General features: G+C 48.4%; 8 protein-coding genes and 1 long non-coding RNA gene across 21 annotated transcripts; 5 read left to right on the forward strand and 4 right to left on the reverse strand.

The window, feature by feature from the left end:
- Positions 1–1,960: 1,960 nt before the first annotated feature.
- LOC121404431 lies at positions 1,961–2,865 on the forward strand. Of its 3 annotated transcripts, none has more exons than XR_005967978.1 (3): positions 1,961–2,011; positions 2,063–2,324; positions 2,386–2,865. It is a non-coding gene; the product is annotated as an uncharacterized LOC121404431 (long non-coding RNA). The 3 variants fall into 3 exon arrangements; XR_005967979.1 differs by having other exon boundaries at positions 1,963–2,011; positions 2,068–2,324; XR_005967980.1 differs by having other exon boundaries at positions 1,964–2,011; positions 2,071–2,324.
- Positions 2,866–5,487: 2,622 nt separating this feature from the next.
- Positions 5,488–7,048, forward strand: LOC111072238 (translation initiation factor IF-2). Of its 4 annotated transcripts, none has more exons than XM_022363973.2 (3): positions 5,488–5,712; positions 5,844–6,035; positions 6,115–7,048. In XM_022363973.2, exons 1-3 carry the CDS (start codon positions 5,634–5,636, stop codon positions 6,909–6,911), a joined length of 1,068 nt encoding a protein of 355 aa, XP_022219665.2. In that variant the 5' UTR covers positions 5,488–5,633; the 3' UTR covers positions 6,912–7,048. The 4 variants fall into 4 exon arrangements, with proteins under 4 accessions (XP_022219665.2, XP_022219664.2, XP_022219666.2 ...); XM_022363972.2 differs by having other exon boundaries at positions 5,489–5,712; positions 6,100–7,048; XM_022363974.2 differs by having other exon boundaries at positions 5,489–5,712; positions 5,865–6,035; positions 6,100–7,048.
- A 16-nt stretch (positions 7,049–7,064) lies between these two features.
- Positions 7,065–10,274, reverse strand: LOC111072237 (ADP-ribosylation factor GTPase-activating protein 2). 3 transcript variants are annotated; one of them, XM_022363968.2, is made up of 7 exons: positions 9,996–10,232; positions 9,748–9,934; positions 9,331–9,654; positions 9,001–9,129; positions 8,750–8,893; positions 7,814–8,684; positions 7,065–7,744 (listed from the first exon to the last, which is right to left on the reverse strand). In XM_022363968.2, the coding sequence occupies exons 2-7, from the start codon at positions 9,826–9,828 to the stop codon at positions 7,575–7,577; spliced, it is 1,719 nt and encodes a 572-aa protein (XP_022219660.2). In that variant the 5' UTR covers positions 9,829–9,934; positions 9,996–10,232; the 3' UTR covers positions 7,065–7,574. The 3 variants fall into 3 exon arrangements, with proteins under 3 accessions (XP_022219660.2, XP_022219661.2, XP_022219663.2); XM_022363969.2 differs by lacking the exon at positions 9,001–9,129 and having other exon boundaries at positions 9,996–10,273; XM_022363971.2 differs by lacking the exons at positions 9,001–9,129; positions 9,331–9,654 and having other exon boundaries at positions 9,996–10,274.
- LOC111072283 (splicing regulatory glutamine/lysine-rich protein 1) lies at positions 10,179–11,552 on the forward strand. The gene is made up of 2 exons (XM_022364029.2): positions 10,179–10,332; positions 10,421–11,552. The coding sequence occupies exons 1-2, from the start codon at positions 10,312–10,314 to the stop codon at positions 11,453–11,455; spliced, it is 1,056 nt and encodes a 351-aa protein (XP_022219721.2). The 5' UTR covers positions 10,179–10,311; the 3' UTR covers positions 11,456–11,552.
- A 660-nt stretch (positions 11,553–12,212) lies between these two features.
- On the reverse strand, positions 12,213–14,128 carry LOC111072289 (zinc finger protein 888). The gene is made up of 2 exons (XM_022364041.2): positions 13,833–14,128; positions 12,213–13,778 (listed from the first exon to the last, which is right to left on the reverse strand). The coding sequence occupies exon 2, from the start codon at positions 13,771–13,773 to the stop codon at positions 12,889–12,891; it is 885 nt and encodes a 294-aa protein (XP_022219733.2). The 5' UTR covers positions 13,774–13,778; positions 13,833–14,128; the 3' UTR covers positions 12,213–12,888.
- Positions 13,893–16,322, forward strand: LOC111072285 (protein maelstrom 2). 3 transcript variants are annotated; one of them, XM_022364033.2, is made up of 7 exons: positions 14,064–14,144; positions 14,218–14,322; positions 14,397–14,674; positions 14,736–14,940; positions 15,003–15,158; positions 15,223–15,647; positions 15,714–16,322. In XM_022364033.2, exons 3-7 carry the CDS (start codon positions 14,555–14,557, stop codon positions 16,137–16,139), a joined length of 1,332 nt encoding a protein of 443 aa, XP_022219725.2. In that variant the 5' UTR covers positions 14,064–14,144; positions 14,218–14,322; positions 14,397–14,554; the 3' UTR covers positions 16,140–16,322. The 3 variants fall into 3 exon arrangements, with proteins under 3 accessions (XP_022219724.2, XP_041449795.1, XP_022219725.2); XM_022364032.2 differs by lacking the exons at positions 14,064–14,144; positions 14,218–14,322 and adding an exon at positions 13,893–13,989; XM_041593861.1 differs by lacking the exon at positions 14,218–14,322 and having other exon boundaries at positions 14,061–14,144.
- LOC111072287 (transcription elongation factor, mitochondrial) lies at positions 16,212–17,833 on the reverse strand. Of its 3 annotated transcripts, none has more exons than XM_041593866.1 (3): positions 17,364–17,584; positions 16,997–17,285; positions 16,212–16,930 (listed from the first exon to the last, which is right to left on the reverse strand). In XM_041593866.1, exons 1-3 carry the CDS (start codon positions 17,528–17,530, stop codon positions 16,319–16,321), a joined length of 1,068 nt encoding a protein of 355 aa, XP_041449800.1. In that variant the 5' UTR covers positions 17,531–17,584; the 3' UTR covers positions 16,212–16,318. The 3 variants fall into 3 exon arrangements, with proteins under 3 accessions (XP_041449800.1, XP_022219731.2, XP_022219727.2); XM_022364035.2 differs by adding an exon at positions 17,670–17,833 and having other exon boundaries at positions 16,214–17,285; positions 17,364–17,551; XM_022364039.2 differs by having other exon boundaries at positions 16,212–17,285; positions 17,360–17,584.
- A 481-nt stretch (positions 17,834–18,314) lies between these two features.
- LOC111072288 (transmembrane protein 64) lies at positions 18,315–22,569 on the forward strand. The gene is made up of 4 exons (XM_022364040.2): positions 18,315–19,305; positions 20,213–20,336; positions 20,748–20,909; positions 21,614–22,569. Exons 1-4 carry the CDS (start codon positions 18,599–18,601, stop codon positions 21,740–21,742), a joined length of 1,122 nt encoding a protein of 373 aa, XP_022219732.1. The 5' UTR covers positions 18,315–18,598; the 3' UTR covers positions 21,743–22,569.
- LOC111072284 (alanine--glyoxylate aminotransferase 2, mitochondrial) lies at positions 21,589–25,785 on the reverse strand. 2 transcript variants are annotated; one of them, XM_022364030.2, is made up of 4 exons: positions 25,604–25,785; positions 24,095–24,422; positions 22,943–24,023; positions 21,589–22,368 (listed from the first exon to the last, which is right to left on the reverse strand). In XM_022364030.2, exons 1-4 carry the CDS (start codon positions 25,623–25,625, stop codon positions 22,225–22,227), a joined length of 1,575 nt encoding a protein of 524 aa, XP_022219722.2. In that variant the 5' UTR covers positions 25,626–25,785; the 3' UTR covers positions 21,589–22,224. The 2 variants fall into 2 exon arrangements, with proteins under 2 accessions (XP_022219722.2, XP_022219723.2); XM_022364031.2 differs by lacking the exon at positions 21,589–22,368 and adding an exon at positions 22,509–22,727 and having other exon boundaries at positions 25,604–25,784.
- Positions 25,786–26,224: the final 439 nt, after the last annotated feature.

Consider the following 26,224-nt stretch of genomic DNA (forward strand, 5'->3'; position numbering starts at 1 on the left):
CACATTAAAAAAACATTCAAAAGTCAAATTTAGCGTACCTTTAATGCAGCCTCGCCTCCATTTTTGAATTCCTTCAAGGCTGACCCTACCCGAAGCGCATATCCGAAACTGAGGTTAGGGCCGCCATTTAACGCATGCATTAGCATGTGTCGAGTGCGAATGAACTTAGTCCCTCTGCCATCCACGTCTTGGCCACTTTCCGTCGATGCGTGGCAAAAACACACTCAAATGCTTGAAGCGGCATCGCCACTACGAAGTCAGCCCGCACACGGCTCCTGCTGTGCAGACGCCTGCATTGCTAATTACGCTGCGCAAACTTCCAGAGAAGAGGCCCCTCGAGAGCCGGGCTAATGAAATCTTACGAACGGACCGTAATGCGAGCACGAAATGTATTAGGGAATATTTACAGAGCACTTGAAAAACACTGACGAACTAATTTAGGGATAATGCAAATGGAATTCGCATAAAATTGCGATCAACGGTAGATCAAACGTGTTTGCGTTAGACAGAGACAGCAAGAGGAAAAGTGCAAAGTTAGTGTTGATAACCGTCATAAGCATAGAATATATTTCTACCGCTCTCACACTGCAAGATTTGCTTGTGAAGTGAAAAGTGATTGAAAAACATAAAAAAATATAATAATTTAGTGGAATAAATTTATGTAAAAGTTACTGAATTAATATACATTTTAAACATGGTTTACCATTTTCGCCAGGTTGGCACTCCTAAAATCTAACGGAGACTCTCATTTGTTTTGCCACACTACAACTACATGTAAACACACACACTCATGCACACAGCCGCTTTTTTTTTGGTTTGTCCGTTTTCTTTATTTTAGTGAAATTTGCATACCACCGACCACCAACAACCGAACTTTGACAATGCAATTTGAAAAGCCTGACATTCGCCCGATCCCTGTTCTGCCCTGCCCTGCCACATGTGGCTAAACATTAGCGGTCACTTGTTGTGGGAGCGCTGCCCCTTAGACTGCTGCTGGCTTTGCGGCTTTTTTCGGTAAGTTATTTGTTTTGTGACACTATCGCCGCTCGTCCGTCCATCCGTACTTGGTTCTTATCGGGCACCCGCTCCGGCCTCGGCTCCGTTTGTCTGCGGCTGTGCTCCCATGGGGTAGGACCCTGACACGGGCCAGCAGCCATTGGACAGGACTTGCCACAAAACCGATTGCGACTGTCCTTCCCCATTGTTTGTCACGCTGCAGTTGTTCTGTTTTTCAGTCGTCCACCTGGATGCGATACGTTTTCCGTGCTCACCTCGATTTATTATATGCTGTTTTTCTAGGGCTATGGCTATGCTCCGGAAAAACTTTCTTAATGAGCCTCATACGGATTTTGTGGCTTCTCTGGCTTGAATCGATGCAAAGTTGTGCCACCGAACAATAGGCTGAGGACTGTTCTGTGATTGGCATAGGAAAGGGGTCCCAGCAAGACTTGTAGATGCATATCAAGCCTGGGTCCGGGTCCTGGTCCTTGTCCCGGTCTACACTCCGCACAATTGCAGCACTCGGAGCCCATTGTTTGCACTCAAATTATTTACACATTATCTGCGGGCACAGGAGCCAGCCGAAGGACGAGCACAGTGGCCCTAAGGAGCAAACAACACACACACACACACACACACAGTGAGACAGCCAGTTGTTATTTTAATAGTTTAAGTAACCATAATATGTTGAGGACTTTTTAATAAACTTGAAACACGAGCAAGCGTGAGCCACAAGGACACCAGAGACCGGTCCCCAGAGAGAGAGAGGAGAGGACAGGACAGGACACTACAGAGCAAGGATGTGGATGTAAACGTGGAACAACTTCAGTCGGGGCCAAGATTTATGCAAACCAAAATGTTGCCAAAAATTACAATTTAATGGAGTCAACTCTGTGAGGAGAGTGGCGTGGCCCATAATGAGCAGCGAGAAACTTGTAACAAAAGACAAAGGCCACAACAACAACAACAACAACGGGAAGAAGGAGTGGCAGGAGCAAGAGAAACTAGAAATGTAAGCAAAAGTAACTTCTCTAATTTTGCAGAAAATATGAAGCCATTAAAGTGCAGCAGGCAAGGCGAAACATGGCAACATCTTGACTACTGCGGCACACACATACCCAGACAGAGCAGAGGCAGCAGAGTCTCCAGCTGAGGAGGAGCCAACCGCCCGGGCCATGTGGCGACTGTCCTGTCCTCGAGAGTGTGAAAATAAATTGTGAAAAAGTCGCAGGAGAAGTGAAAATGGCAACTGGTTTGCATGTGTCCCCACGACCAACTGGAACTTCAGTGGAACTCCGCTCCATGGGTCAGGCCGGCGGTAAGCGGTAAACAGCTGTTGCACGTTTTTTTTCCTATTTCTACAATTTATTTCCACACAAAAAATAGGAGGCAAGAACGAGCTGTATATACATATCTTTAATTGCCAACTTGGCCAGTGACAGGCGGCGAGAAAAATGAGCGCTGGTGAGGTCCAGCGAGGGATTCTGGGCGGCCAGCCCAGCTGGTGTCACATGTCCATGTCCGGCGCTAGTTGCACTTAATCACTGCCCCGACCAGCTGGCTGTCGTGGCGGCCCGGAGCAGCCGGAGGGACTTTTGCCCTTTGGGAGTCACCTGAGTGGAGTCCCGGCACTAAGCCATCCAGGAGAGCACTTTTATTGGACAGATTGAGAGCGGGAAAAGGAGCTCCGAGCAATCCGCGATGCTCCCCATGCTGCAGAGATATAAATATGCATAGTGTGCACACCATAGAGTCGGACTACCAGATGGATCGACCACAATGTCGAGCTGCACCCGGAATTAAGTTAATTTTAATTTACGTTGATTAATTGCATTGTCAGGCCAGATGAAATGCCCCGGCCTGGTCGGTTGCACAACTGGAGGGCACGGCACAGTGGCAACCGCATGCCAAGTGTTAAATGTCAGAGCAACGCTTTTAATACAATTTGGTGGCAGATGCGAGGCAGGGCCTCAATTGAAACGATCCAAAAGTATAACTTTAATTGCACGAAATGCTCGCGCCAGTACAGTGCTTTTCGATGGCTATAATTGTGGTGGAGAGGAAGAAGGGTTTTCGAATAATATCCAAAAGTGTCTCGCTTCTGCCCACGGGTGCTAGCTGCTCGAGTTTCGGCATCATCTAATCGACAATCGGCCACAAATTGCTGTTTAAGCAGCGCACATTGAAATTCTGTTTGCATATCGGCAATAATGTCGTACATTAGGTTGGTTTTTTCCTCTGCTCCAGCTCCCCTGTGGCCTGGGGAAGGGGGTTTTTGGCCACTATCTAGTGCGGCGGGGCACACTCAATTTAATGGTCTTGGGTGTTCCAAATTCGGGAATTAAATAGAACATTAAGAGCAAAAACGCTCCACAGAGAGATCCCTCAATTTGCATAAACGGCCAGAGGCGGAACCTGATAAACAGGTGTCGAACAGGATATAAAATTCTATTGGCTCTTATTTTTATTTGTTTTGTCTTTCTTATGTGTGTAGGTTTGCCCTTACCGGAGGCACATAACACAAGAAGTTGTTTGAGTGACCAAAACACAACCGATTTCAGTTCGGGTAAATATCTATTTGTTTATATTTTGATAAAACATTGAACAAATTTTATTATTTTTATTTTCTTATCATTTACAGAGTACGTTAAGAAATCGGGAACTGTGCCAGCAGTCAACTACATTTATTTGGGAATATCTTTCTCGTTTTAATTGAATTATATTAGTTACAGATTTCTTATGAATGGATATATTGCCACTACTAAAAGTACCACCCTACCATAACTTGGGGATTAATCAACAGCTTTTTGATCCAGTTAAGTATATTAAAGTACAATTAAATCGTAAGCTGAAATGTATTTATTTTCCAGTTAACTCGAGCCCTAGGAAGAGTATTTAATATCCGGCTTGTAGAGACTCACATCTCCTTCCCTTGTTTATGTTTTGCCCTGGAGCCATCCAACTATTGCGTAGAAATAACCCAGAACTGGGCCATTGTGATGCGGAGGAGCACACTTCGACTTCGTTGGGTTTTTTGTTCGAAAACATTGCGAGGCATTTGCATAAAAAGTTGATAATTAGGAATGTGTTTTGGATAAATCATACAGTGGACGGGATAAATACAAAGTGTGCAATTACGTCGCTGGGTGGCCCCCGAGTGGGAGTGTAAAAGGATCACCTTACCATCCACCCAACGACATGAAGGCTTGTCCTGAAACCTTTATAAATTCCCATGAAGTTTCCTACAATTTATGAATACAAAACAAATGGAGAAGCTCATTAAATGCATGCCAAAGCTTTGGGAATAATAGAGCAAATGGCCATTAAGCCGCTCGCCATGAATGCCCCATTCCCCATCCCCATTCTTCCACACACAAATTCAAGTGAGCGGCTTAATATGCAAAAAAATCAATTCATTTTTCGATTGTGCGGCAGATGTCACCACGTTTGATGTGATGTGCACATCAGCAGAAATCGCTCGCCGTAATTCAACAAAAATTAATCAAAAATCCATTTTCCCAGCCTGCAGTCGGTCCCCGTAACTATCCGATACGACTTGGCCATGCCCTGCATGCCATGCGATCAGGTGAGCTTGAGCCTGTGCCTGTCGCCGTGGCAACCAACTATGATTGATGCGCATGACTCAGTCTGAGGCGGAGGAGACTCACTTAACGATGAGGTGCACGTCGTGGGGAACGTGAAAGAAACTGCAGTAATTGACATTTAAGAGGCAACATCTGGCGCCCCACCGGCAGTCTAGAGAAGAACTCTTTAACTGACGTCAATGGGCTGAATGAATCACGCACCTCGACAGCCTGGATCTCCTGGCCGATATATCTTATGCACTGCATGTCCCCCGGATGGCTATTTTTATTCTCCGAGCGGCTCACTTCTATCGACCAAAAGGCGATAAGGCACACACGCACCCATAAACCTCGAATTATTTGGCGTTTTCCTATCAGGGGCTCCGAAATGACCTTAAAATTAAATTACCAATTTTGGTTTTTTATGACCAACATGTGTCCCTCCCCTTATTCGTTGCGGGGAATTGGTTCGAGACTAACCATATTCTCTACTCTGAGCCCAGGCCCGTCTTCAATATCCAGTCTCTCAACACCCAACACCCAACACCCATCGCTGATTAGGTCCCCGAATCGACAGCTTAAAGCGATCTCGGTCGTTCCACCATAAACGCGCAATACGATAAATGATACGAATACGACTACGACTACAATATGAGTATCATATCATCGAGATCCCAGCGATCGGAGTTGTCAGGCGGATGGTTCGCACGTTCCGCTGGGGCTACGACAGACCAGACCCGCGACGATCCCCTACTGCATACAAAGCAGGGCTTCTGCCTCGTTATATGCCGCCTGCCTATGGGTATATCCGATTTTTTTGTTCGTCGCTGCCTCTCATTATGCTCGTCTTGTTGGCCGTTTTTTGCCCATTTGGTTTCGTATATAAATCTAACGCGCTGCGTTGCCCAGACATCACTTCTTTGGTGGAAACTTCAGTGACAAGTTTAGCTCCTGCTGTGATCAGTGCGCGTATCCCTTAAGTAACCAAGGACTTATAAAGCTATATAACCCCCCAACCATCCGCAAATCGCATAACGAATTTAATCCAACATGAAGTTCAGTGCTGCTTTGGCTCTGCTGGTGATCGCTGGATTCGTGGCCAGCGGCGATGCCCTGCCCGCCAGGAAAAGTGAGTTGAGCGAGTGGAAAAAGGGGGGACACAAAGGATTAAGTGAACCGGAGATCACGCTACTCATTCCCCCATTAATCATCTCACATCTCATTCCATTCGTCATGAAACGTCACCAACATCTACTGAAGATCGGCAATACCTCGTTCCAGGAATGGTCTACTACCAGCAGCCCGCAGCCGCCGAGTGGTACGGTTCCGCGCCCCAGCAGCGCATCATGTACATGCAGTACGTGCAGCCAGGACGCACCCATGCCCGCTCCACCCAGGCGGCCAGCGCCCTTGTGGCCGGAGAGACCGTTGCCACCGGCACCTACCTGAAGGGTAAGCACGAACACACCCACCTACTAATCCCAGCCAGAACTAACAGTGCGGTTCCTAACCAAAGATTGCAATCATGCAGAGTCTGCGGATGAGCTCAGCGGCGAGGTAGCCCAGGTCGAGGATGTCCTGGCCGCTGCCGGTGCCCATGGAGCCACTTCCGTGGCCGAGGCCTATCCCGAGGAGGCTCCCGTTGTCCAGGTGGCCATCGATGCTGATGTCGTGCCTGAGGCTGAGCCCGAGGTTGCCGTTGCCGTCGTGGAGAACGATGATGCCGCCAAGGTGCCACGTGAATTCAACTTTGTCTCCGAGGAAGCTGCCGCCGCCGCAGTTGCCGCAGAGGAGGAGGCCATCGCCGAGCCCGTCGCCGTCGAGGCTGAGCTGCCAGCTCCCGCTCCCATTGCCCCTGTGGCTGCCGTTGTGCCCGCCATCCGTTACCTGCCCGCCAAGAAGAAGGTCATTGTCGAGCTCGATCAGTCCCCCGAGGAGGATGAGCCCGAGGTCGCTGCCATTGAGGATGAGGAAGCCGAGAACACCGTTTCCGACGATGTTGACGAAGATGAGGAGCAGCTGGCCGTGCCCGTCAAGCCGGTGATCCAGAACCCAGCCCGCGTGCCCAATGCCCGTCGTCCAGCGGCCAAGAAGCCAGTCAAGGCTGCCGCTCCAGCTGCCAAGCCCTCGAAGAAGCCTGCCGCTCCCCTGCCTGCCGGCAGCTTCTTCCCCATCAATTTCGGAGGTACCAGCGGCGGCGCCATCGCCATTGCCAACTCCTTCAGCACCGGCGAGGGTGGAGCTGCCACCAGCCATGCCATCGCCTATGGCTCCCCCGACTCGGTGCGTGCCCGCGTCCGTCCCAATCCCAGCAAGTTCCGCCACTAAGCCACCGACTGATGACCATCCATCCACCACATCTTGCTAGATCCAGTCTGTAAATTAAAGATTCTCCTGTAATTATTAGCGAAATTGTCAACCTTTGAGCGCATTTAAATAAAGTTATTTCTGTTCTTTAAACGCCATTGAAGAGGAGATTACTCGATTGGGGAAACGATCCGCTATGCATTTCTAATATATTTATGTATTCTATTTCATTTGATGCTCATTCGGAGATACAATCAATGTGGAAATGGGCCAAAGTAAATGCTCTTAAGTGAAGTAAACAAATCAACGATCATTCGGCTATAGGCTCGACTTAGGACTAAGGGGGATGCATCGATGCTTAGACTTCTCATTCGTATAGCATCCACATGTGTATGTATATGTATATAGTATATTTTAAAAGACACTACGCGTATTGTACAGCTCACTAGACTGCTTCTTTTTGTTTATACAAGAACTATAGAGGTATATCCAGGGATTAGTCCTCTGACGCTAGATGCTACATTGGGGTTAACTGCTCGGAATTGTTTATAACTTTCTGCATAATCGCTAAACTTTTGTGTGTGACTAATATATAAAAACATTAAATTTAGTGTCTGCTGCACCTCCACCACCACTGCTGCTGCTGCTCCTGCGACTCCGCTGGCTATGGCCATCCTTCTGATATCAGTAGCCGTACTTGTCCTGCAGTGAGGACATCACATCATTGGCCAGATTGCTGATGCGTCCGGCCACCTTGTGGACGCCTTGGCGCACACTCTCCTTCACACTCTCCACGTCTAGGTCGGGCGCATTAAAGTTCGCAGATGAATACCCTCCTCCGCCGCTGCTGCCGCCTATAGGAAGGACATTTCAGAGGTCATTATCTGCATCTACAGCTAAGTCAAATCTAAATGTGCACTCACCCCTGCCAGCTGGAGAGCCGTCTCCGAAATAGTCCGACGAGGATATGGCACGTGATCCCTGGAATCGATTCAGACTCGCGCCAACGTCAGATGAAGATTGTTCGCTGGCGAAGTATTGGTCGGAGCCAAAGCCCTTGGAGTTGCCAAACTTCTGTTGGGCTATCACGGGATCGTTGCTGGCGGTGCTTTTGCTCTTGCTGGTGGCATACGAGGAAGAGGAGGATGTGGCACCCGAACCGCTGGTCGTCCTGGCCGACGCCTTGGGCTTGTCGTAGTCGTAGCTGTTGGCAAACATGGACGTGATGTTGCCATGCGTCCCGCCTATGGGCTCGATAGTCTCGTAGCCCAATGCATCCAATTCGAATTTGTCCAGTTTACTGGACGCACCAGCTGAACTCTCGCGCTTGTCGCTGGAGTGTCCGCCGCCGCCGCCTCCACCAGTGCCGCTACCGCCACCGCTGTACAGCGAGTAGTCGGTGAAGAAATTGTCGTTCTCGAGCGCAGAGACTTTATTCTTGGGAGCCGCCGTCTGCTGGATGGTCGCCATATCCCCGATGGCGGAGTGAGCCATATCCGAGCCACGCAGGCTGAAGCCCATGCCCAGGCGCTCCATTTGCTTGGCCTTGGCCGGATCCATGGTCTTGAGCTTTGCCTCTTCGCGTGTCTTCTGCACCGATAGCTCCTGGTAGGCCAGCCGCATGCTGGCCACTGTCTCCAGCTCCTCTTCGGCAGTTTGGGGCTTGTCCACGGGCGCTGCCTGGACGCTGGACGTCTTCATCTCGTTGGCCGCATTGGCTCGAGCCTCAATGTCGGCAAAGTTGGTCTTTACTTTGGTGGCGCCCAGACCGCCGCCCACTTTACGAGCGCCCAGCTGCAAATGAAAAACCAAAATGAATCGGACGCTCTTCTAATTCGATTTCTCGTGGAAAAACTTACCCCGCCCTTCTTGGGCTGTATCTTGCGCACTCCTATGGAGGAGGGCACGGATGATGCCACCACCGAGTTGAGCAGATCCACGCTGGGTGCGCCGCTTAGCTGGCTCTCCAGATTAGTGAGCGACGGAGTCGGTTTTGTCTCCAGCTGGAAGGTAAACAGGGATGAGCAAATGGCAGGGGTAACGAGAACTAATCAACTCTAAAAGCGCGGGCGTGTCTCCTGTGTGTCTCCCCCTCTGGGGTGTCTCCTACCTTGCTGATGTTGTTGTTTTCCGCATTAAAGTCCGCATTGTCGTTGGCAACGCACTGAGCAAAGAAATCCTCCTCCTTGGCAGCCTCGTTGCCCTCGCTCTTGTCGACCGCCGGCTCCAGAAGATGCAGCTGTGTTGGTGTCGGTGTCAGTTTCACGTGTGTGGTATATCGATTGGGTTTGGGGTCGTAATCGGATTCGGAGTTCGGGAAAGCGCAAGGCATATTAGCAAAAGCAAATGTTAATTAGGCGTGTCAGTGTCAAGAAACTCCAGGCAAGAACAAACAAACGGAACTCAACTCTCAGCGCCAGACGAGGAGCTGGAAACTCACCTTGGTTCCGTGCACCTTCATGGCCTGCTGGGCCTGGCCACTCAGCTTGTCCCGATAGAGCTGGGCCGCCCTGGAGTTATACTTGACCTGGGCATCGGAGCTGGTGCAGTTGTGGGAGCGGAAGAACTGCGAGGCGTTGGCATTGCCGCCGAGCTGCATCTGGCGCAGCTGCTGCCACGTCCAGTTCGTGTCCAGATTGGTGCTCCGCACGAAGGTCAGGTGAACGCCCAGATTCCGGTGGACGGCCGAGCAGTCGATGCAAATAAAGATGCCATACGTGACGGATGACCAGGTGGGTGCCTTGGCCGCGCAATCGAAGCAGGACTGAAAGCGTTGGCAAAAGCGGGTCAGAGGGTGAGTGGAGGTGGGCTTCTGATTGTGAGCCGAAGGGCAAGTGGCAGAAGTAGGGCAACTCACCTTATTGGCTGGCTGGGCACGCAGGCGACTGAAAACCGACTCGAGGTCCTGCTTGGTGGGTCCTGCAGCGGAATTTGACATGACGAATATTGCACAAAACTCAATTGTTGTTTGTTCACAGCTATGAAAATTGTTGACGTTGCCTTGGCGTTGCGTAGCTCTTTCACCTTCGAAGACTTTGTAATTCCTGCAGCAGTGTCGAAAAGGTGTCTGTAGCTTAGTGTTAGTGACACACCCTTGGATCTTACCTTAATTAAGAGTTTTTAACTAATTCTTTAACTTTTCGGACGTACGTGGACGTGTGTGATGGTTGTGCGCCAGTGTGACCGCGCATTTATTGATATAATATACCGCCTGACCCTCAGAAATAAACCGAATTATACCTAGTCATTATCAAAATATACCGTAAATATACGGACACGCACGATGCGTTGATATTCCACGATTTTGATATTTTAATATTTACTAGCTAGTTAGCCCACTTATTTAATTACAATTTTTTTAAAATCTAGCAACAACACCTGCATATAGGATTTGTCAGAACAGGAGTGGAAGGTGTCGGAAATGGTAAAATCGCCGTGGCAGGTATGTGAACACAAATCGAGACCCCGCTTGGCGCTACAAAAGTCGCAATTTACGAATGACATTTGACTCCATGTATTTATTTATTTAGCGCGAGGAAAACGGGTCTCAATCCCCGTGCCAAATTGAACACGCGATGGGCATGAAGGAAAGCCATCCGGGATCTCCGAGCGAGGATTACTTTGACATCACAGAACAGCATGCGCAGCTGGATGAAGGGCATATCAAGACTGAACCGCATGACGAGCAGTGCATGGATTTCGAGCGGGATCCTTTCGACGAGCTGGCAGAGCTCCTCGAGGAAGAAAATGTGCCCGTGTACCTGGTTGATATGCCATTAGAGGCGCCACCACCGCCATCTATCTCACTATCCGATGACTGCTTTTTGTTCACTAGACGCAGCAAAGTGGAAATTGCCTCTCCAGTTGCAAGTTCTCCCGCCAGCATAAGCGAAACCCTGGCCCTGGACTCACCAAAAAAGAGCGAAACAGCCTTGGAGCCAATTGATGAAGCGCACGTTCAAAGTAAAAGTCGTTTGCATTCCAGGCGATCCTGTGGTTCTCCGCCATGGCATCCATCTAGGCGTAGGCGTTCTCGGAGTGGGTCTACCAAAAAACGACAATGCAGTCCGATTAGATCAGCGCCTAGGCTCAGAAACGATCACAAAGGAGATAGAACCACTTGCAGCCGGGATGGGGCTCATAGAAAAAGTTCCTCGATGGAAACTAAAAGATGCAACAAATCAAGGGCAAAAAGCCCAGGCCAGATCAGACGTGAGAGAGTGCCAAGGAAGAGTACCACGAGGATATCAGCCGACACCAACAGGAATAGAACACGCAGCCCAAATAGGACGAGTTCCAACGATCGTGAACAGTTTCGCAAGCAGATGTCCTACAATAGGCTATCGCGCCGTAAATTCGAGGAGCATTGGAATGCATTTGGCCGTAGACGTTCCAGGAGTGGTTCATCGAACAGAAGACCCTTGCGTCGAGACAGTTTGAGTCCGATAAGATCACCGCACAGAGGCCGACGGGAGTTTCCCAGATACATCCGTCGCTATTCCCCAAAACGACTGTCCCGACCGATGTCTTTCCCGGGAGCCCACCAAAAGCCACTCAAGAAGTAGATCACGACAGCGATGTCGTTCACGTCAGCAACCCAAAAGACACTCTAGAAGTAGATCCCGACAGCACTGTCCCCCTCGTGAGCCACCTAAACGCCACTCGAGCAGTAGATCCCGACAGCAATGTTCTCGTGAGCCCATACCTATACGCCACATGAAAAGTTATTCTCATGCTGCTGTGAATGAAACAAGGATACGCGACACCGTTTCTCCTGTCTGCTCGGACGGGCCTGTGGAGAAGTTGCAACCAAGTGATTTTTCGCCTGTCGGACCTGCCGCTCCAATGACTCACAACTCACCAAGCCCAATACTACCCATAATAACCAGTCGATTCGAAAGTCCAGGACCACCACCGCCCAGACATTTGCCGCAAATGCCACTAGCCATAGCCAGCAACCAAATGTGGTATACGCAAACGCATTACACTCACTTTGAGTATAGGACCGCTACCATGCAGGACGGTACGAACTGGCAGGCACCGGCACCTGTCTATAACTACTTAGGTGCTTTGGGCCCTCAAGATCTACGCCACCGCCTGGGTTCGACGCGCTCGTTGCCCTTGGGTCCACACGACCTGCGACACCGAATCCTAGGTCGGCCAGAGTACAATTCCTTGCCTACGGAACAGGAACATATGGCCCCGCCTTACAATCCAGCCACGTTGGGCCAAACTGGCTATCCGTGTCAATACTACCCACCAAATGGGTACTATTAGCTATCGTGGAGCGTGAATGTTAAAGAATTCTCTGTATAATACGTATTTTTAAGATATGGTCCAAGAATCATGTAAAGGCTTTATTTTTTATATTTTGATTCTCCATCAGTGTCAATAAAAATCATACGAAGGCTTCCCGCGTACTATTAATCTAACGAGTTGGAATTCAAATGTCCATTTGGGGCACGTGACGGAATGCGGCTAAAGCTACGACGCTTGGGCTGCTCTGCAGGCTGGAGCGAGAATATGGAACTCTTAAAATTGCGACCGCAGCACTTCATCCAGGGAGGAGGATCTGTTGGTGGTGGTGTCGAGTTCTCCGCAGGCGATGTCAAGGGCTGTGCATCTGGCGTCTCGGCCCCTCCTTCATTTGATTTAGACTTTAAAAATTCCAGAAGTCCGCCGTTCATGCTGAAATCAATATCCGCAGACGACTTCTTGTTGTTGTCCATAGACCAGCGTAGGTTTGTGAAGTACCGATCGATGTGCATTGCAGGGGGTTTGGGCTCCCCTGCGTCTTGGCTCGCGCTCTCCGACATTCTGCAGATAGTGGGGATACGAGGTGAGCTCTTCTTTCTAACCTAATCCAATTCTGTAGGCGATTGTAGAAGAAAGTAAACAAAACCGCTCAATCTGATCTGAGTGGCGCGCAAAGCAACCCTGAGTGATCAGTGATGGAAAATGAACAAATTTTATTTTAAGATCGTTACATATGAAAATATTAAAGTCGTTCGCGCTCATGACTATAGAGGAGAATGTCGGCTATCGTTTTGATCAGCGCTTCGTCCTGGACTTCTTTAGATTCTATTCTGTGAATCAGTTGCTCGAAATCCTCAATAAAATCCATGTATTCTGAGATTGACGAGCGGTTACGGGCCAAAGTAGTGATGTGCTTGGCCAGGTCTGACTTGCGAAAGAATGTACGGCTGCACAAATTGCAGAAATACTCCTTGCAGTTGTGACTGTGCTTATACTTCCTACTACATTTTTCACATTGTTTCTCGGCAGAGCACCCCAATAAATGTCGCTTCAAGGACTTTTTATGGAGTGTCCTATCGCAGTGGGGGCAAATACTCTTCGCAGCGGGGAGCTCCACCCGTTGACCTCTATCTTGTTCGGTGTCCATGCTTTCCTGCGGTAGCTCTAGTGTTTCTTCGGCACTACTCGCATTACTATTCTTATCATCCATACTCTCCACATCGATCTCCACATGTTGATTTTCATAGTGGTTCGCAACACGTCTACATTTGTGTTTCAACAACTGATCCTCCAGAACGAACCTTCGGCAGCAATGCGTGCATTTGTACTTCTTCGGCAAGTGGCGCTCCTGGTAGTGTCGACGCAACATGTGCAGCTTTGTCATAGGGGCAACATTCAGCCTATGTTTATGGTACTGACACTCCTCCAAGGGACAATGAAAACAATCAGCTTCTTTAACTTCTATTTTGTGAAATTTCCTCAAATGGCGATTGTACCGATCCAGCCCATTGAACACTGGTGGTCGTTTGTCGCACCTATTGCAGCGATACTTGCGGTTGGGAAGCAAGTCTTCGAAATCTGGAATGCAGCATTTCCCACGGTATTTCTTGATGTCCACTGAGCCCATGCTTACTAAAAATATAAAAATTTAAAAAAAAAAATCAAGTTTTAGAAACTGGCACTCACCAGTGTTGAGAAAAATAGTGCTGTAAAACCGAACGAATATGGCGGCGTCTATTTTTTAGATTCCTTTTTGCTTTGTAATTCGCAGAGATTGGCTGTTTTTTTTTCTGTTCCAGAGATTCGCAATGCGGTGCGAGTAAAATTTAAAATTAAAGTAAAGGTGTGTAGAAACATTGTTTCGAATTGCATGAAGGTCAATATACTAATTTTATAAATCTTTTGAAATAAGAATATCGTAGAAACACAGCCCAATTCGTGCTCAAGCTTATTTTTTTCGAAGAGGGCGCGTATAATATTTGAGTTTCTCAGAAAAGAGTATGTAAATGTTTGTACAATTATGGTTTCTGTTTGCATAAAGATCATGGCATTTAATTGTCATATTGTAAAGCTAATTTCAGTGATTTCTGTATCGGAATTTGTGCTTGAAAAATCTTGTCCACATATGCACGTGTGTGTGTGTGACATATGCACATGTATGAGCGTAATTTGCAACGTATGCATGTATAGTAGAATATTCTACATATATATATGTATGTATGTTTGTACTGTATTTCTAAATATCTTCAGGAAAAACCGGCTTCAGCTCTTTCCATTGGTTTTTACGTGCCCTCGCTATCTCGTTCACGCACACGGTGCCTTCGCATCCATTCGGTTATCTGTTGATTGCTGCCATACTTGCCCTCCCAGCGTATTTTCCACGCCCCTAGCCAGAGCTACTACTGAAAATGGCTCCGAAAAAGCACAATGGGTTCATGGCGTTCGTCTCCGACTGGCGCGTAAATAACCACGAGGGTCGTGCCTTAACCATTTCTGAGGCGGTGACAAAGTGTGGAATTCTTTGGAAGGTAAGTGCAACCGCAAGCCGGTGGACAGTAACAGATTATATACTGTGCATCTCGATTACAGAATATGAGCGAGCAGGAACGTGGCCCGTACAACTCGATGGCTAAGAATTCCAACGTGCTGGAGAGAGCAGCAAAGAAGGAGCGTCTCACCTGTCTGGGCGATGCCGTCTCAAAAATAGAAATGGAGAAAAACGAGGCCATAAACGCAGAGCTTCAAATGAAGCGTAAGATCGAACGCATTATTTTGAATGCAAAGAATTCGATAGGTAAGCGACTTTATTCTTAATGAGAGCCATCAATAAAAGTTGGTGCTGATTTTTGCTTGCAGAGAAAGAGTTGGAGGATGAGGAATTTGTGTTTGTTAGCTTCAATTATTTTACCAAGGCCCTGACTGGGGATATTTACGTGCCCGCGGAGTTTTCCGCCTGCCGCTACTCTCTGAAGGGTGGCATCAGCTCTAATTACAGCAGCATGATTAATCCAGGTAAGCCGGAAGTTTATGTAAGCCTGCTGCGTGGGACCACGTTCTAACCGCAATTTATTCTCAGGTCACATTATCTTTGGACAGTACAGCGATGCCCAACATCATTCGCTGACTACCCACAAGCTGCCCTTGCCACCGAAGGCCATGGGCGAGACTAACATGGGCAGATTGTACATTGATATCTTGAATTGGTTGTCCATGAGCAATGATCAGGAGGATCAACAATATGACCACGATCCGATCATTGTCTACACGACCCCAGCTCTAATGCCGGTGGTAAAGTCTTGCTTCCGCTATCTGGGATGCGAGGCCGAGACCGACAAAGATGCTCGAAAGATTGTGGTGTACGACATCTTCCACTTGTTTCACACCCTGAAGAAGAATGTTTTGGACATGGCTGGCGTTCCGAACGAGCACATTAACTTCCATGTGACTACAAACTTCTTTACCAAAGACTTTTTTGAATTTACCGCAGATATTGCGTGCGACGTAAGTTTCCAGTTGGATAAATTTCTAGTTTTATATCAAGCGCTAGCTATTTAATTTCATTTCCAGTACCATGAGGAAATCGATCGCTCCAAATACTGTACCAAGAGCATGGTCATGCGTTGGGGATTCATCTTTAGCGACTACATTTGCGCTGACCTGGCCATTCCGCTCAAGCCTGGCAAGCACATTCCCCCTAAGGTCAAGCCAAACTATACCGTCACTCCTGGGGACTGTTCGTCAAACTTTGATGAGGTTTCGCTTGATTCATTTTATTCAGCTCCATCGCAAATCAAGAAGGAAATCGGATCGCGTGACTTGTCACCGACCAGCAGCCGTCAGTCGGTATCAAGCTCGTATGTACCGAGAGATCACACCATCTATGACGGTGAGTTGTCTAACGATGGTGAATTTCCCAGCCTGGGTGGCCGCCGTCCGAAGATTCCCGCCAAAAGCCATTTTAGCATGGGAAGTGGTAAAAGAAATCCACGCTAATACCCATTTACGTTTATTACATTATTATTACGAGTATTTTCATCATTATCAGTTCATGAACTCGCTAGTACGAAGCAAGCAATCTTTTTTCTTATAACACGACCCTTCTGCGAAGAGAATAACATTTATTATGTAGGAATAGCCAACAATTCAATCAACAAATACATATATATCATCGACTATTGAACAATTGCCTCACAGCCATCGGCACTGGGAAGGAGGGAACTCTTTGGGCTGCGCGAAACAGTTGAAATGCTCAACGGATCCTGCAGGAGAACGAGTCGTGCGAATGCCAGGTTAAGCAGAAAAGCCTGACCCAGCAACTCACGCTGGTAGCGTTCCAGTTGCGAGAACATATTTCTCAAGTCTGCAGGGAACTGCATCTGACTGCGTATTCCTGCGTGTGCCTGCAGTGTCTTCTCCGTCTGATCGTCCATGTTGTAGTGGGTGCGCATCATGGAGAGAATTGTTTCCTCCGAGGAGACCCTCTCTGTGCCCACCAAGTGGTTGAAGAGTCGTGCTGTTAGAAAGCGCCGCATGTAGTAGAGGTTGTTGCACTTGGTCTCGTCTGGATCGGCCCGGGACAACAGGGCATAGCTCAATATGGCCGTCACTTGGGACTTCTGGATGTTCACATTCTGCTGATCGATGCTGCCTGGATTGCTGCTGGCCTGGGCCATCTGTGGATTTTCTAGAACATAGCAATCTGCCTGCGGCATTTGGTGGGTCACGTAGAGGCAGCGTCGGGCCAGCTCGGCCAAGTGCAGCTTCTTGTCGTTTAGCTCGTGATGCTGCCAGTGGGTGAGGAGGCAGGGATCATTGTCATTCTTTCCAATCTCAATTCGTGCCCAACTAACACTGGTCACACCAATGCGAACTCCCACGCTGGACGCAATCCGCACACGCTGTCCCTCGTCCATGCCGGGAGTGATGAAGGGAGCAGTTCGGGTGGACTTTGGCTTCTGGGTGGCATTTCCCTCGCTGCTCCTTCTGACGCCCTCTGGTTCCAGCAGGCTACTGAAGAACTTTGTTGCCACCTTCAAGCCAAAGCCCTCCACATACAAGATGTCGTTCACATCCCGAAGTGGACCATTGCGCGTCCTCCAGTTGTGCAGTTTGTTGGCTCGCCCCTTGGTTATGTCGTAGCTGTGGTGTGTAGAAGAATACTTGTCATTAAACGGGGTAACTGGCGACGAAAAGGGGTGGTGTACTGAGCATACCAACCTGAGCATCTGACCGACGCTGGAGTCGTTGATCGTTTCCAAGATCTTTTGGCGCTCCTCATCTGTATAAGCCGGCAACAAGCTGTTGGCCTCGGTCTCTACCGGCATTGAAAGATTCCGCATATGTTTCCCGAGCAGGCACCAGGTTGCACGGTTGTACGACAGCATGTTTAATTAAATTTTAAACGTCTAAAAAAAAGTAAATAATAACATTGGCGACAATGTGACTGACCCTCAGAAATATACCTTCTTTTTTTGAATATACCGAGGAAAAAAATATGCAAAAGTGTGACCAGAAGTATATTACCTGTTGCCGCTCAGCTGGTATTAACAGCAGTCCAGTTGGCGCAATGTAAAAGTTTCAAAATACTATGCGTGAGTAACATAAAGGCCTGGTTTAATTAAACTTTGAAATCCTTCTGCAAACGATGATGTTCCATGTAAACACATGTCTGACTTGGTAAAGAGATTCGGAAAATGATAACAAATGTATGGACGCTCGCAAACGGTGTCTCACAGATTTCTCAGAGCTGTACTAGCTGTACTGCTAGTTTCCTTCCTTCCTTCTGGTTAATCGTTTCGGCTGGGGTAAATTTCGAGACCGTATTTTAAATTGGCAATACAATACAATACAATATTCAATACCCAAAATGGTGAAAATAGCGGGACAGAACTTTTAGTGATGGGCATCTGTTCTAGCGATGAGATCATCGGGAAAAATATGCAGTAAGATCGATTGTCTTTTATCTAGTCTGGTTGCCTAGACTGGTTAGACTTTGCAGAACAACACGCACTAATTTTGAATCTAAATACAGTTAATAATTCAATTAATAAATATATTCTTAAACATACCTTTTGCGCTTCCCTTACTTTAGTGATGTGGCAAAAACATCGATAGTCGCCATAAAAAATTCGATGTTTCAAAAAATTTCATGAATCATGAATGAAACGCAATAATGAGCTCTCAGGTTTGAAATTGAATTAAAACAATAACAACGGAAAGCTACAACAAGTTCGGGCTCTCGGTTGCCTTGCCATTTCTGACACTAAATACATTCGCCTCGCATACATTATTTTAAAACTGTGAACTGCGAACATCTGTGCTCCAGCACCGATGCGGGTGCATAAAAGTGAAATTTCGTATCGGCTGGAGAGCAAACAACGCAAAAGTGAAAGAGAAAACGCAAACGAAGAGGAGGGAATCCAGCGAGAGAAATCCTGACTCCCAGCGTAGCCATGACGACGCCTGGCACCAGCAGCACCAGCAACAACAACACCTACAGATATGCCAACAACAACAGCATCCTCCAAAAGTCAGCGTCCGCCTCCCCCACAGCCTCAGCGCCTTCCAACGCCTTTCTGGATATGGACTTGGCGACCAGCGAAGGCAATACATCCTCTGCAACTGTGACAGCATCCACGCTCCTGCCTGCACTGGACTGTTCCGTGAATGTAAACGAGGATAGCACAGAGTGCGATGCCTTCCTTATTGGCAGTGTGGGGAGCAGGTCAAAGAGCGGGTCGGCCAGCGGCAGTCGGCGGATCAACCGCCCATCCTCTTCCCTGTACCGCGGCAAGATGCGCAACTCCTGCTGGGTGCGCGCCCACTCGTTCGTCACTCGCAACTGGTACTTGGGGTGCCTGGTGCCAGCCTCCATCCTGGGCGCCCTGCTCTTCGTCGGCTGGATGACCCGCGACTATGCCAAGCAGCTCCTCTTCTGGATAGAGACGCAGAACGCCTGGCTGATATTTGCCATCTTCATGGCCCTCTTCACATTGGTCAGCTTTCCGGTCGTGGTCGGCTACTTTGTGCTGCTCATCACGGCCGGCTACCTCTTTGGCTGCCTGCGCGGCTGGTTGACCGTGATACTGGGCGCCAATCTTGGTATAGCCATTGCCCATGCCACCATTCGGAGCTGTCGTCATCGGATACCAGTGCAGAAGTGAGTTAAACTGGGTAATCACTTTGCTTTGAGCCTCCTCTGACTGATAAGCCCTCAAGGTGGGGGGATTTCATAATGGAATTTTGGTTGAGGGATCCACCACTGATAAGAGCAGGCCCCGTATCGAGATATGTCGTTAAATTCCCGCTTCCCATACGGCACTCGGCATTAAAACCCGATTTGTCATTAACGCAATGCCTGATGATGAGGATGGTTCTCCGCCACTACACTAAATATATAGTTAGTTTATGGACTACTTGTGCACTGAAGGGTCTCTCTTTCGACACTCTAATTGTCGATTTTCGCAGTCTGTTAACTGTCGCTTATTTCTGCGAGGGTCTTATCAGGTCATACTGTTCGTACGACGCGTATTTATAAATAAATACTCATATTTATTGCGAAAGTTGGAGAAATAATGGCGAAGACCGAAAATTGATAACGAAAAGTTGGTGCACTTCCGCACCTAACGCTCAGCGGAAGAGCGGAGAGTGTTAGGTCCAATTTCCATAAGTGTTTTCTTTGATTTAACAATTAGCGACACAATTCCCCTGGCCCCATTGGTGTTGTAGAGTATGGGGCCACACCCCAATCCATCAGCTATGATTTACGAGTCATGTAGGCCTACGTAATGACTGGTTAATCAAGTGAAAACATTGCCCCACTAAAACCTGGTCAGGTGGCTATCATTTATGGGGGGAGGGTAAATGGGTGGATAGGTTTACTGCCCCTCATAATTGGGCAACAAACCCATAATTGATAATGGCAGACAGTGGCGGCATGTCGGGCAATAGAAGCTCGTATGTATACATGTTCCATTTTAATTTGATTATAGAATTGTTTGTGTGTCTGACATGGCCCCATACAACCCCCCACTGATTTGTTCCGTTCAATTGCATTCTATTTTCAGGCTGGTCAAGAACGATACGGGTCGGGCTATACTGCGAGTGATATCTGGACCGAGGGCCTTTCGTGTGGTGCTCTTCACGCGCCTCACACCCATCCCATTTGGACTGCAAAATGTGATATTCGGAGTAAGTGATCAGATCAGAACAGATGCAGGGTCAAATGCGTTTGTTGCACTACCCAGAGGGGAAGGGACTCAGGTACTTTCCCCGTAAATTCTCATTTGATTACCCTCTCACGATCCATGGGCCTGTGGTCTGTGTGCATACGCAATGAGTACAATTGGCAGCATTTCCTTTCCAACTTGCCAATGCCCTTGCTGCTTCGCTGACATTTTTCTTTGGCTGTGAACACCTGAGTAAACCTCTTATCATATTCAGTCACACTTATCGTTAGTCACACTCGTACGCCGCCTCCATTAAATATTCATAGTCGTCGCTGGTGTAAATAAAAATTGAACTTGAAATGAAACGGGTTTCCCCACCCCACCTCCCCCCGCTTCAGTTTAACAAAATATAACTTAATTTTGACATTTACAGATCAGTTCCATCAACACGAGGGACTACCATGTGGCCACGTTGCTGGGCCTGCTACCTGCCCAGACCATCAATGTCTATCTGGGCTCCACCCTGCGGTCCATGCACGAGGTGCTCAACGACAACGACACCAAGCTGACGGGCTACATTAGCTTTGTGCTCGAGGTGAGTTTCCTGCTCCGACGCCGATTGGGTAATGCTTACCTATTGATTTTCCCTCGACATTGCGTGCTTACTTTAAAGTTTTCCATTTTCGTTATTGCACAAAAGTTTGGGGAGGGCCGGAAAAACACTGAAAGAAAGGTCGCGAATGTGAGGCTTTAAATTTAAATGGATTTCCATTAGTTTTTCTGACAAGAAGGTATTTTTATACTGTACAATACTATACGACCTTGTCATAGGTATTCTTACATGCATTCTTCATAAATTTCATAGCATATTTTCTGGGTTGAACTTGGGTGTAGGTTCTGACTGTAGAATCCATATAAAATGAATGTAGAAATAAAATTTCTACAATGTTCCGTTTTACCTGCTGTATACGCACACAAACGCACTGCAAAACATGTCCGTATGTGTGTGTGCGGACCACTGATTTTAATAAGCGTCGTCAGGTTATACATATAGTACATATTTAATAGTTGATTAATATATTGTAAAAATATCTGCTTTATTTACCAACTTGTAAGATTTGGGATAGGGAAAATTACAGAAATAGATTCGAAAATGTGTGAATAGCAGCGCGAAAGTTGCCTTGCCTTGTTTTTTATCTCTTAGCGAGAGTAAATTCTATTTGGAAAGCAGAAAGCAAAAACACAAATTTTAAATATTTTCTTTAAATTTAAAACAGTTAATTTATTACTCCTTTTAAGGTTATCTGCGGCGTTGTTCTGATGTTCTGGGTGGTGCAGAAGGCGCGCAAAGAACTCTCCGAGACGCTGCTCACAGCGGACTACAGCAGCAGCAGCAACGAGGGCAAGCATCCGGACATTCAGGTATAGCAGCACGCCAATGAGGAGGATGGCCCCCAGGCGATCTCCGCAAACTGCCCGAATCCGACTGAATCTCCACAAGAGTCGCACAAGACTGCAACTGTGCATTAATTAGATTAGATTTGATAGTGATGGAGCTGGAGTTGGATTTGTTTTAGGTTAAGAGTAACTTTGAGAAGTTCACAGGTGATGCCATTGATGCCAAACATTAAGCTATCGCTACCTTTGTACAGCTACGGATATCGGTTAATTGCTATCCATGAGACCCCATGACACACATGCCCACCCACTCACACAACCCGCACACACATACTCAGACATACACTGATCAGACTAAGAATATATATATATAAAAATACTAGGATTAGAAATATCTAAAACTAAGTCGAAGAAGCCTCGCTCTTGCGGTCATAATGCTGCTCAATAAACGTTGTTCAATTACTAGCGGATAAGCTTAGCCAATAAATGAGCCAACCTAAGGTACAACCAGGCTAGCTGCTCCTGCCTTGGGCCTGGCCGTATCTCCAGCTGCGTAGTCGCTTGCTCATGTGCTGCTGAAAGGCGGTCTCGAGTGTATTTAGAGCCAACTCTACGTCCTCGAAGCCCACGCACAGCGGTGGCGTGAAGCTCAGCACCTGAGAGTGGGAATAACAAGAGGAAATATTGTCAAAGCATAAGCTCTTTAAGGAATGCCAACACACACACGATCGACTTACGACATACGAATGGATTAGCAGAGAAAGTGGTTAGAGGAAGAGGAGAATATTAGATCATGACTTGATATTGGTTTTTTATTTTAGTTAATTCGGTTAATAAATGCATTTTGTTTGAGACCTGAGTACCCTGAGAAATCATCTCTTCCTCACTGGCGGCGGCGGCTGCAGCTGCCTTACTTCTTCTTGGCCAGAGATGCCGTGATGGCTCGGTCCAGCACATCCACGGCAAACTTCACATCCGAACGATCGATGCACATGGGCGGCTTGATGCGCAGGACCTGTGGAGATGCACGAAAAGGGATGCAAGGATAGAGACGGAAAGAGGTGCGATTTGTCCCGAAAAGAGACACAAGAGCGGCGAACTCTGAGAGCCCCTTCCTCACTCCTCAACGAGGGGACGTGCTTTGGTTAGTCAGATGTGCCCAAAAATGGAACGGAATATCCCAGATGCGGATGCACTCATCACTCAGGATGGATGATGATTTCTACTTACGTTGCCGTGGAGGCCTCCTCGCCCCAAGAGCACACCAAGGTCCTTGCACGTCTCCCAGATCTCAAGCACATGGGGCGTGGACAGGGGCGTGCGCTTCTCACGATCCTCGACCAGCTCGACGCCGATCATCAGTCCTTTGCCCCGGACATCGCCGACAATCTCAAAGCGTTGCTGCAGCTCCTCCAAGCATTTGAGGAAGTAGGTGCCGACCTCCAGGGCGTTGCGCTGCAGCTGCTCTTCCTCGATCACGTCTAGCACGGCGATGCCCACCGCACTGGCCATGGGATTGCCTCCGTAGGTGTTGAAGTGCAGCGCCTGCCCCAGCGAGGCGGCGATCTCGGGTGTGGTGACCACGGCGGCTAGGGGGAAGCCGTTGCCAATGCCCTTGGCCATGGTGACGATATCTGGCACATAGTCGTGCCCCTCGAAGCCCCAGAAGTGCTCTCCCGTGCGGCCGAATCCCGTCTGCACCTCGTCCGCCACGAAGAGTCCGCCGTTGGCCCTGACCAGAGCGGCTGCCCGCTTCAGGTAGCCCTTGGGGAACTGCACGGTGCCGCCCACACCCTGGATGGACTCGGCAAACATGGCCGCCACCTTGCCACGGGGCAAGCTGTACTTGAAGGTCTCCTCCAGCTCGTTGTAGTACGCAGATCCTGCCTGGCAGCCGCCCCCCTCCTGGCACTGGCAGCTGCGCGTCGTCTGCACGGGCGAGTCGCGGCAGGCGGCGCCTCCCCAGATGCCTTGATACGGATCGGGATTCATCACGTGCACCAGTCCGTTGTTCACTCCCGCCAACGGGAAGCGCCAGGTGGAGTGGGCCGTCAGGCCCATTGTGTATGGTGACATGCCGTGATAGGCATTGCGGAACGAGAGGATGTCCTGGTTGCCCGTGTGTATGCGGGCCATGAGCATGGCCAGATCGTTGGCCTCCGAGCCGGAATTGACGAAGCAGACGCTCTTCAGATTGCCTGGGAACTTGGCCACCAGCCGCTCTGCGTACTCGTGGATCTTGGGGTGCATGTAGATATTGGTTGTGTGCCACAGCTTTGATATCTGCTCGGTCAGCGCCTGGTTAACCTTGCTGCGCCGTAGGAGAAGTGGACTCGGAATTAATGACAATGAAACTCGATCTGAACAGATTCATTCGCTTACGGATGACAGTGTCCCACGGAGACGGTGACAATGCCGCCGAACATGTCCAGATAGCGACGCCCCTCGTGATCGTACAGCCACTGCATGTGACCCTCATGGATCACCAAGGGCTTCTTGAAGTGGGCCACCAGATTGGGCGTCAAATGGGTCTTGCGCGTTTCAAGGATCTGCTCGTAGCTGGGTCCCACGTAGCCACTGGGCCGGTGCCCCGTCTCGGGCATCTCGTTCTGCACGAGGTTCATCACGGCCGGAGCCGCCTTGGAGTGGAGGGTGGTGCTTGAGCTGCAGCGAATCGGTGAAGAGCGCGGCAGAATCCGCCTCGTGTGGGCTGCAAGACAGAACGGACACGTTTCGCATTAATATTTACGTGGCCTGGGATCAAGATGCTCCCTCCTATCAGAACACGTGACCCTCTGCCACTGCTACGCCCCTGTCGGCTCGAACCTGATGAAATGCAAATTCATGTGGTCGGAGCAGCCGACAAGCGGAATTCAAGTGCGAGGTCGCCTGGAACCAAACACGTATTGTACGTATGTGTGTGTGTGTGTGGGAATCTATGAAATGCGATGCGAGCACAGTGAAAGCTCAGCCTGACGAATAAAACATTAATTTTTATTTTCTATGCCCTAATTTCCCACACAATTTTCTATTTCCCTTGACCATTTCTTCTAGGAATGATCCAATCAAGGATCCCAAGGCCAGATCTCTTCCGTGTGTCCTTTCCAGCGGGCTAGTACTGTACTACATATACATATATTATATAGAATTAATTGACGTGAGGCGCAATTTGCTATGCAAAGTCTACCAGCTGAAACTGCACTTGTCCACATATGAATGAGTATTGTTTCCTATAGGAACAGAGAATCGAGCAACCTGAACAGACTTTCAACAGGTCAATGGCATCGGAGTACATCTAAAATAAAATATATTCCTACCTGCAGAGGAGGGTGGGTATTCCCATTCGCCTTCCCATTCCTCAGGCAGTAGTCCTCCTCTAATGCGCAGTTGGAAGCATAATTGAATGTACTATAAATAGTCTTACGACTTGCCCCCATTTGAGATGATAAGCGCTTGGCCTGGTCTGGCCTGGCCCCCTGCGGACAGCCTAGGCCACTCAAATAATCAGTGTATGGCACCTTGGGAGCAAAGCCGCTCCCGCCACCTGCCGAATTATCGACTCTCGCCTTATCAACACACACTCATACATATATTTGGCCACCGGCTCGATGGGGACACGCGAGTCGGTGCGTGATAAAAGCATGATTGGGGGACAGCAGCCATAGATAAGTTGTACGCAGAGGTGAGCCAGATCCGTGATCAGATGATGACTCGGTTCGAATGAGTGAGAGTGAGGTTCGAGGATGAATGAATGGGTTCATCTAGCATTATAATTTGAAGCATTCAAACTGATCACAGGAGATTAGAACACAATCTTTTGCAGCTGACGTCAGAAATCAGCTGAAGCGATTAACCTGATCCCTGCCTGTCGTCGAGGACAACAACACTCACCCAACAAACGCTTGGACATCATATTTATTACAGTTCCTGGTTTGCAGCACTTTTATTTCCTGATTTCCTGATATGATCCGCAACAGAAGCTGCTCTGACTGATCTCAATGCCGGTGTCGATCTCACACGAAGCCAAAGCTGAAAAACGCGTCCGCGCGTAACGACGTCGACGAAGCAACTGAACAGTGGAGGTTGCCCACTGCCATCGGTTCGGTTGCGATCGGCCGTGATAAGCGCTTCGGCTGACTGGTGTTATCTGTCTTTGAGTTGAGAGAGGGCCGCTTCCTACAATGTCAAGGTTTTCTGTGGAAAGCTCTCACTTTTGTTTCAGATTTTGTTTTTGTTTATTTCAATTCTTGTTCGCTGTGTACTCAGACAGCACCAAAAACAGAAGTGCGCACAGGTATTCCTTCTTTTTCATTTTGTTTCTAACAAAAAATATATCTCCTCGCCATCGGATCGGCTGGGATCCCTTTTGGGTGATCGCTCAATTCTGGCTTGCAATGTGCAGAGGTTGTGTTCTGTGATTGGAATTAACATTCGGCTTTAATTTGCATTTACATTTGCTCTTCTTTTCTTTCTTTTTGATATTCTGTGTGACTTTTCTACCAATATGCTACA

The sequence above is a fragment of the Drosophila obscura genome, unplaced genomic scaffold, assembly GCF_018151105.1.
Source record: "Drosophila obscura isolate BZ-5 IFL unplaced genomic scaffold, ASM1815110v1 contig_1, whole genome shotgun sequence".
Taxonomy (NCBI): Eukaryota; Metazoa; Arthropoda; class Insecta; order Diptera; family Drosophilidae; genus Drosophila; species Drosophila obscura.

Bases quoted from the DNA above. Each gene is read 5' to 3' on its own strand.
- LOC111072284 (XM_022364030.2), bottom strand. From the start codon at position 25,625: ATGATGTCCAAGCGTTTGTTGG. The intron at 24,024-24,094 runs GTAAGCGAATGA...CCTACGGCGCAG, and splicing joins TCCGTGGGACACTGTCATCC to CAAGGTTAACCAGGCGCTGA. The intron at 22,369-22,942 runs GTAAGTAGAAAT...TCCCACTCTCAG, and splicing joins GAGGAGGCCTCCACGGCAAC to GTGCTGAGCTTCACGCCACC.
- LOC111072288 (XM_022364040.2), top strand. From the start codon at position 18,599: ATGACGACGCCTGGCACCAGCAGCACCAGCAACAACAACACCTACAGA. The intron at 19,306-20,212 runs GTGAGTTAAACT...TTCTATTTTCAG, and splicing joins CATCGGATACCAGTGCAGAA to GCTGGTCAAGAACGATACGG. The intron at 20,337-20,747 runs GTAAGTGATCAG...TGACATTTACAG, and splicing joins TGCAAAATGTGATATTCGGA to ATCAGTTCCATCAACACGAG.
- LOC111072285 (XM_022364032.2), top strand. From the start codon at position 14,555: ATGGCTCCGAAAAAGCACAATGGGTTCATGGCGTTCGTCTCCGACTGG. The intron at 14,675-14,735 runs GTAAGTGCAACC...TCTCGATTACAG, and splicing joins AGTGTGGAATTCTTTGGAAG to AATATGAGCGAGCAGGAACG. The intron at 15,159-15,222 runs GTAAGCCGGAAG...ATTTATTCTCAG, and splicing joins CAGCAGCATGATTAATCCAG to GTCACATTATCTTTGGACAG.
- LOC111072287 (XM_022364035.2), bottom strand. From the start codon at position 17,530: ATGCTGTCGTACAACCGTGCAACCTGGTGCCTGCTCGGGAAACATATG. The intron at 17,286-17,363 runs GTTGGTATGCTC...TACACACCACAG, and splicing joins AGCGTCGGTCAGATGCTCAG to CTACGACATAACCAAGGGGC.
- LOC111072237 (XM_022363968.2), bottom strand. From the start codon at position 9,828: ATGTCAAATTCCGCTGCAGGACCCACCAAGCAGGACCTCGAGTCGGTT. The intron at 9,655-9,747 runs GTGAGTTGCCCT...CAACGCTTTCAG, and splicing joins GTGCCCAGCCAGCCAATAAG to TCCTGCTTCGATTGCGCGGC. The intron at 8,894-9,000 runs GTAGGAGACACC...TTTACCTTCCAG, and splicing joins AAAACAACAACATCAGCAAG to CTGGAGACAAAACCGACTCC.
- LOC111072289 (XM_022364041.2), bottom strand. From the start codon at position 13,773: ATGGGCTCAGTGGACATCAAGAAATACCGTGGGAAATGCTGCATTCCA.
- LOC111072283 (XM_022364029.2), top strand. From the start codon at position 10,312: ATGGTAAAATCGCCGTGGCAG. The intron at 10,333-10,420 runs GTATGTGAACAC...TTATTTATTTAG, and splicing joins TGGTAAAATCGCCGTGGCAG to CGCGAGGAAAACGGGTCTCA.
- LOC111072238 (XM_022363972.2), top strand. From the start codon at position 5,634: ATGAAGTTCAGTGCTGCTTTGGCTCTGCTGGTGATCGCTGGATTCGTG. The intron at 5,713-5,843 runs GTGAGTTGAGCG...CATCTACTGAAG, and splicing joins TGCCCTGCCCGCCAGGAAAA to ATCGGCAATACCTCGTTCCA. The intron at 6,036-6,099 runs GTAAGCACGAAC...TCCTAACCAAAG, and splicing joins CACCGGCACCTACCTGAAGG to ATTGCAATCATGCAGAGTCT.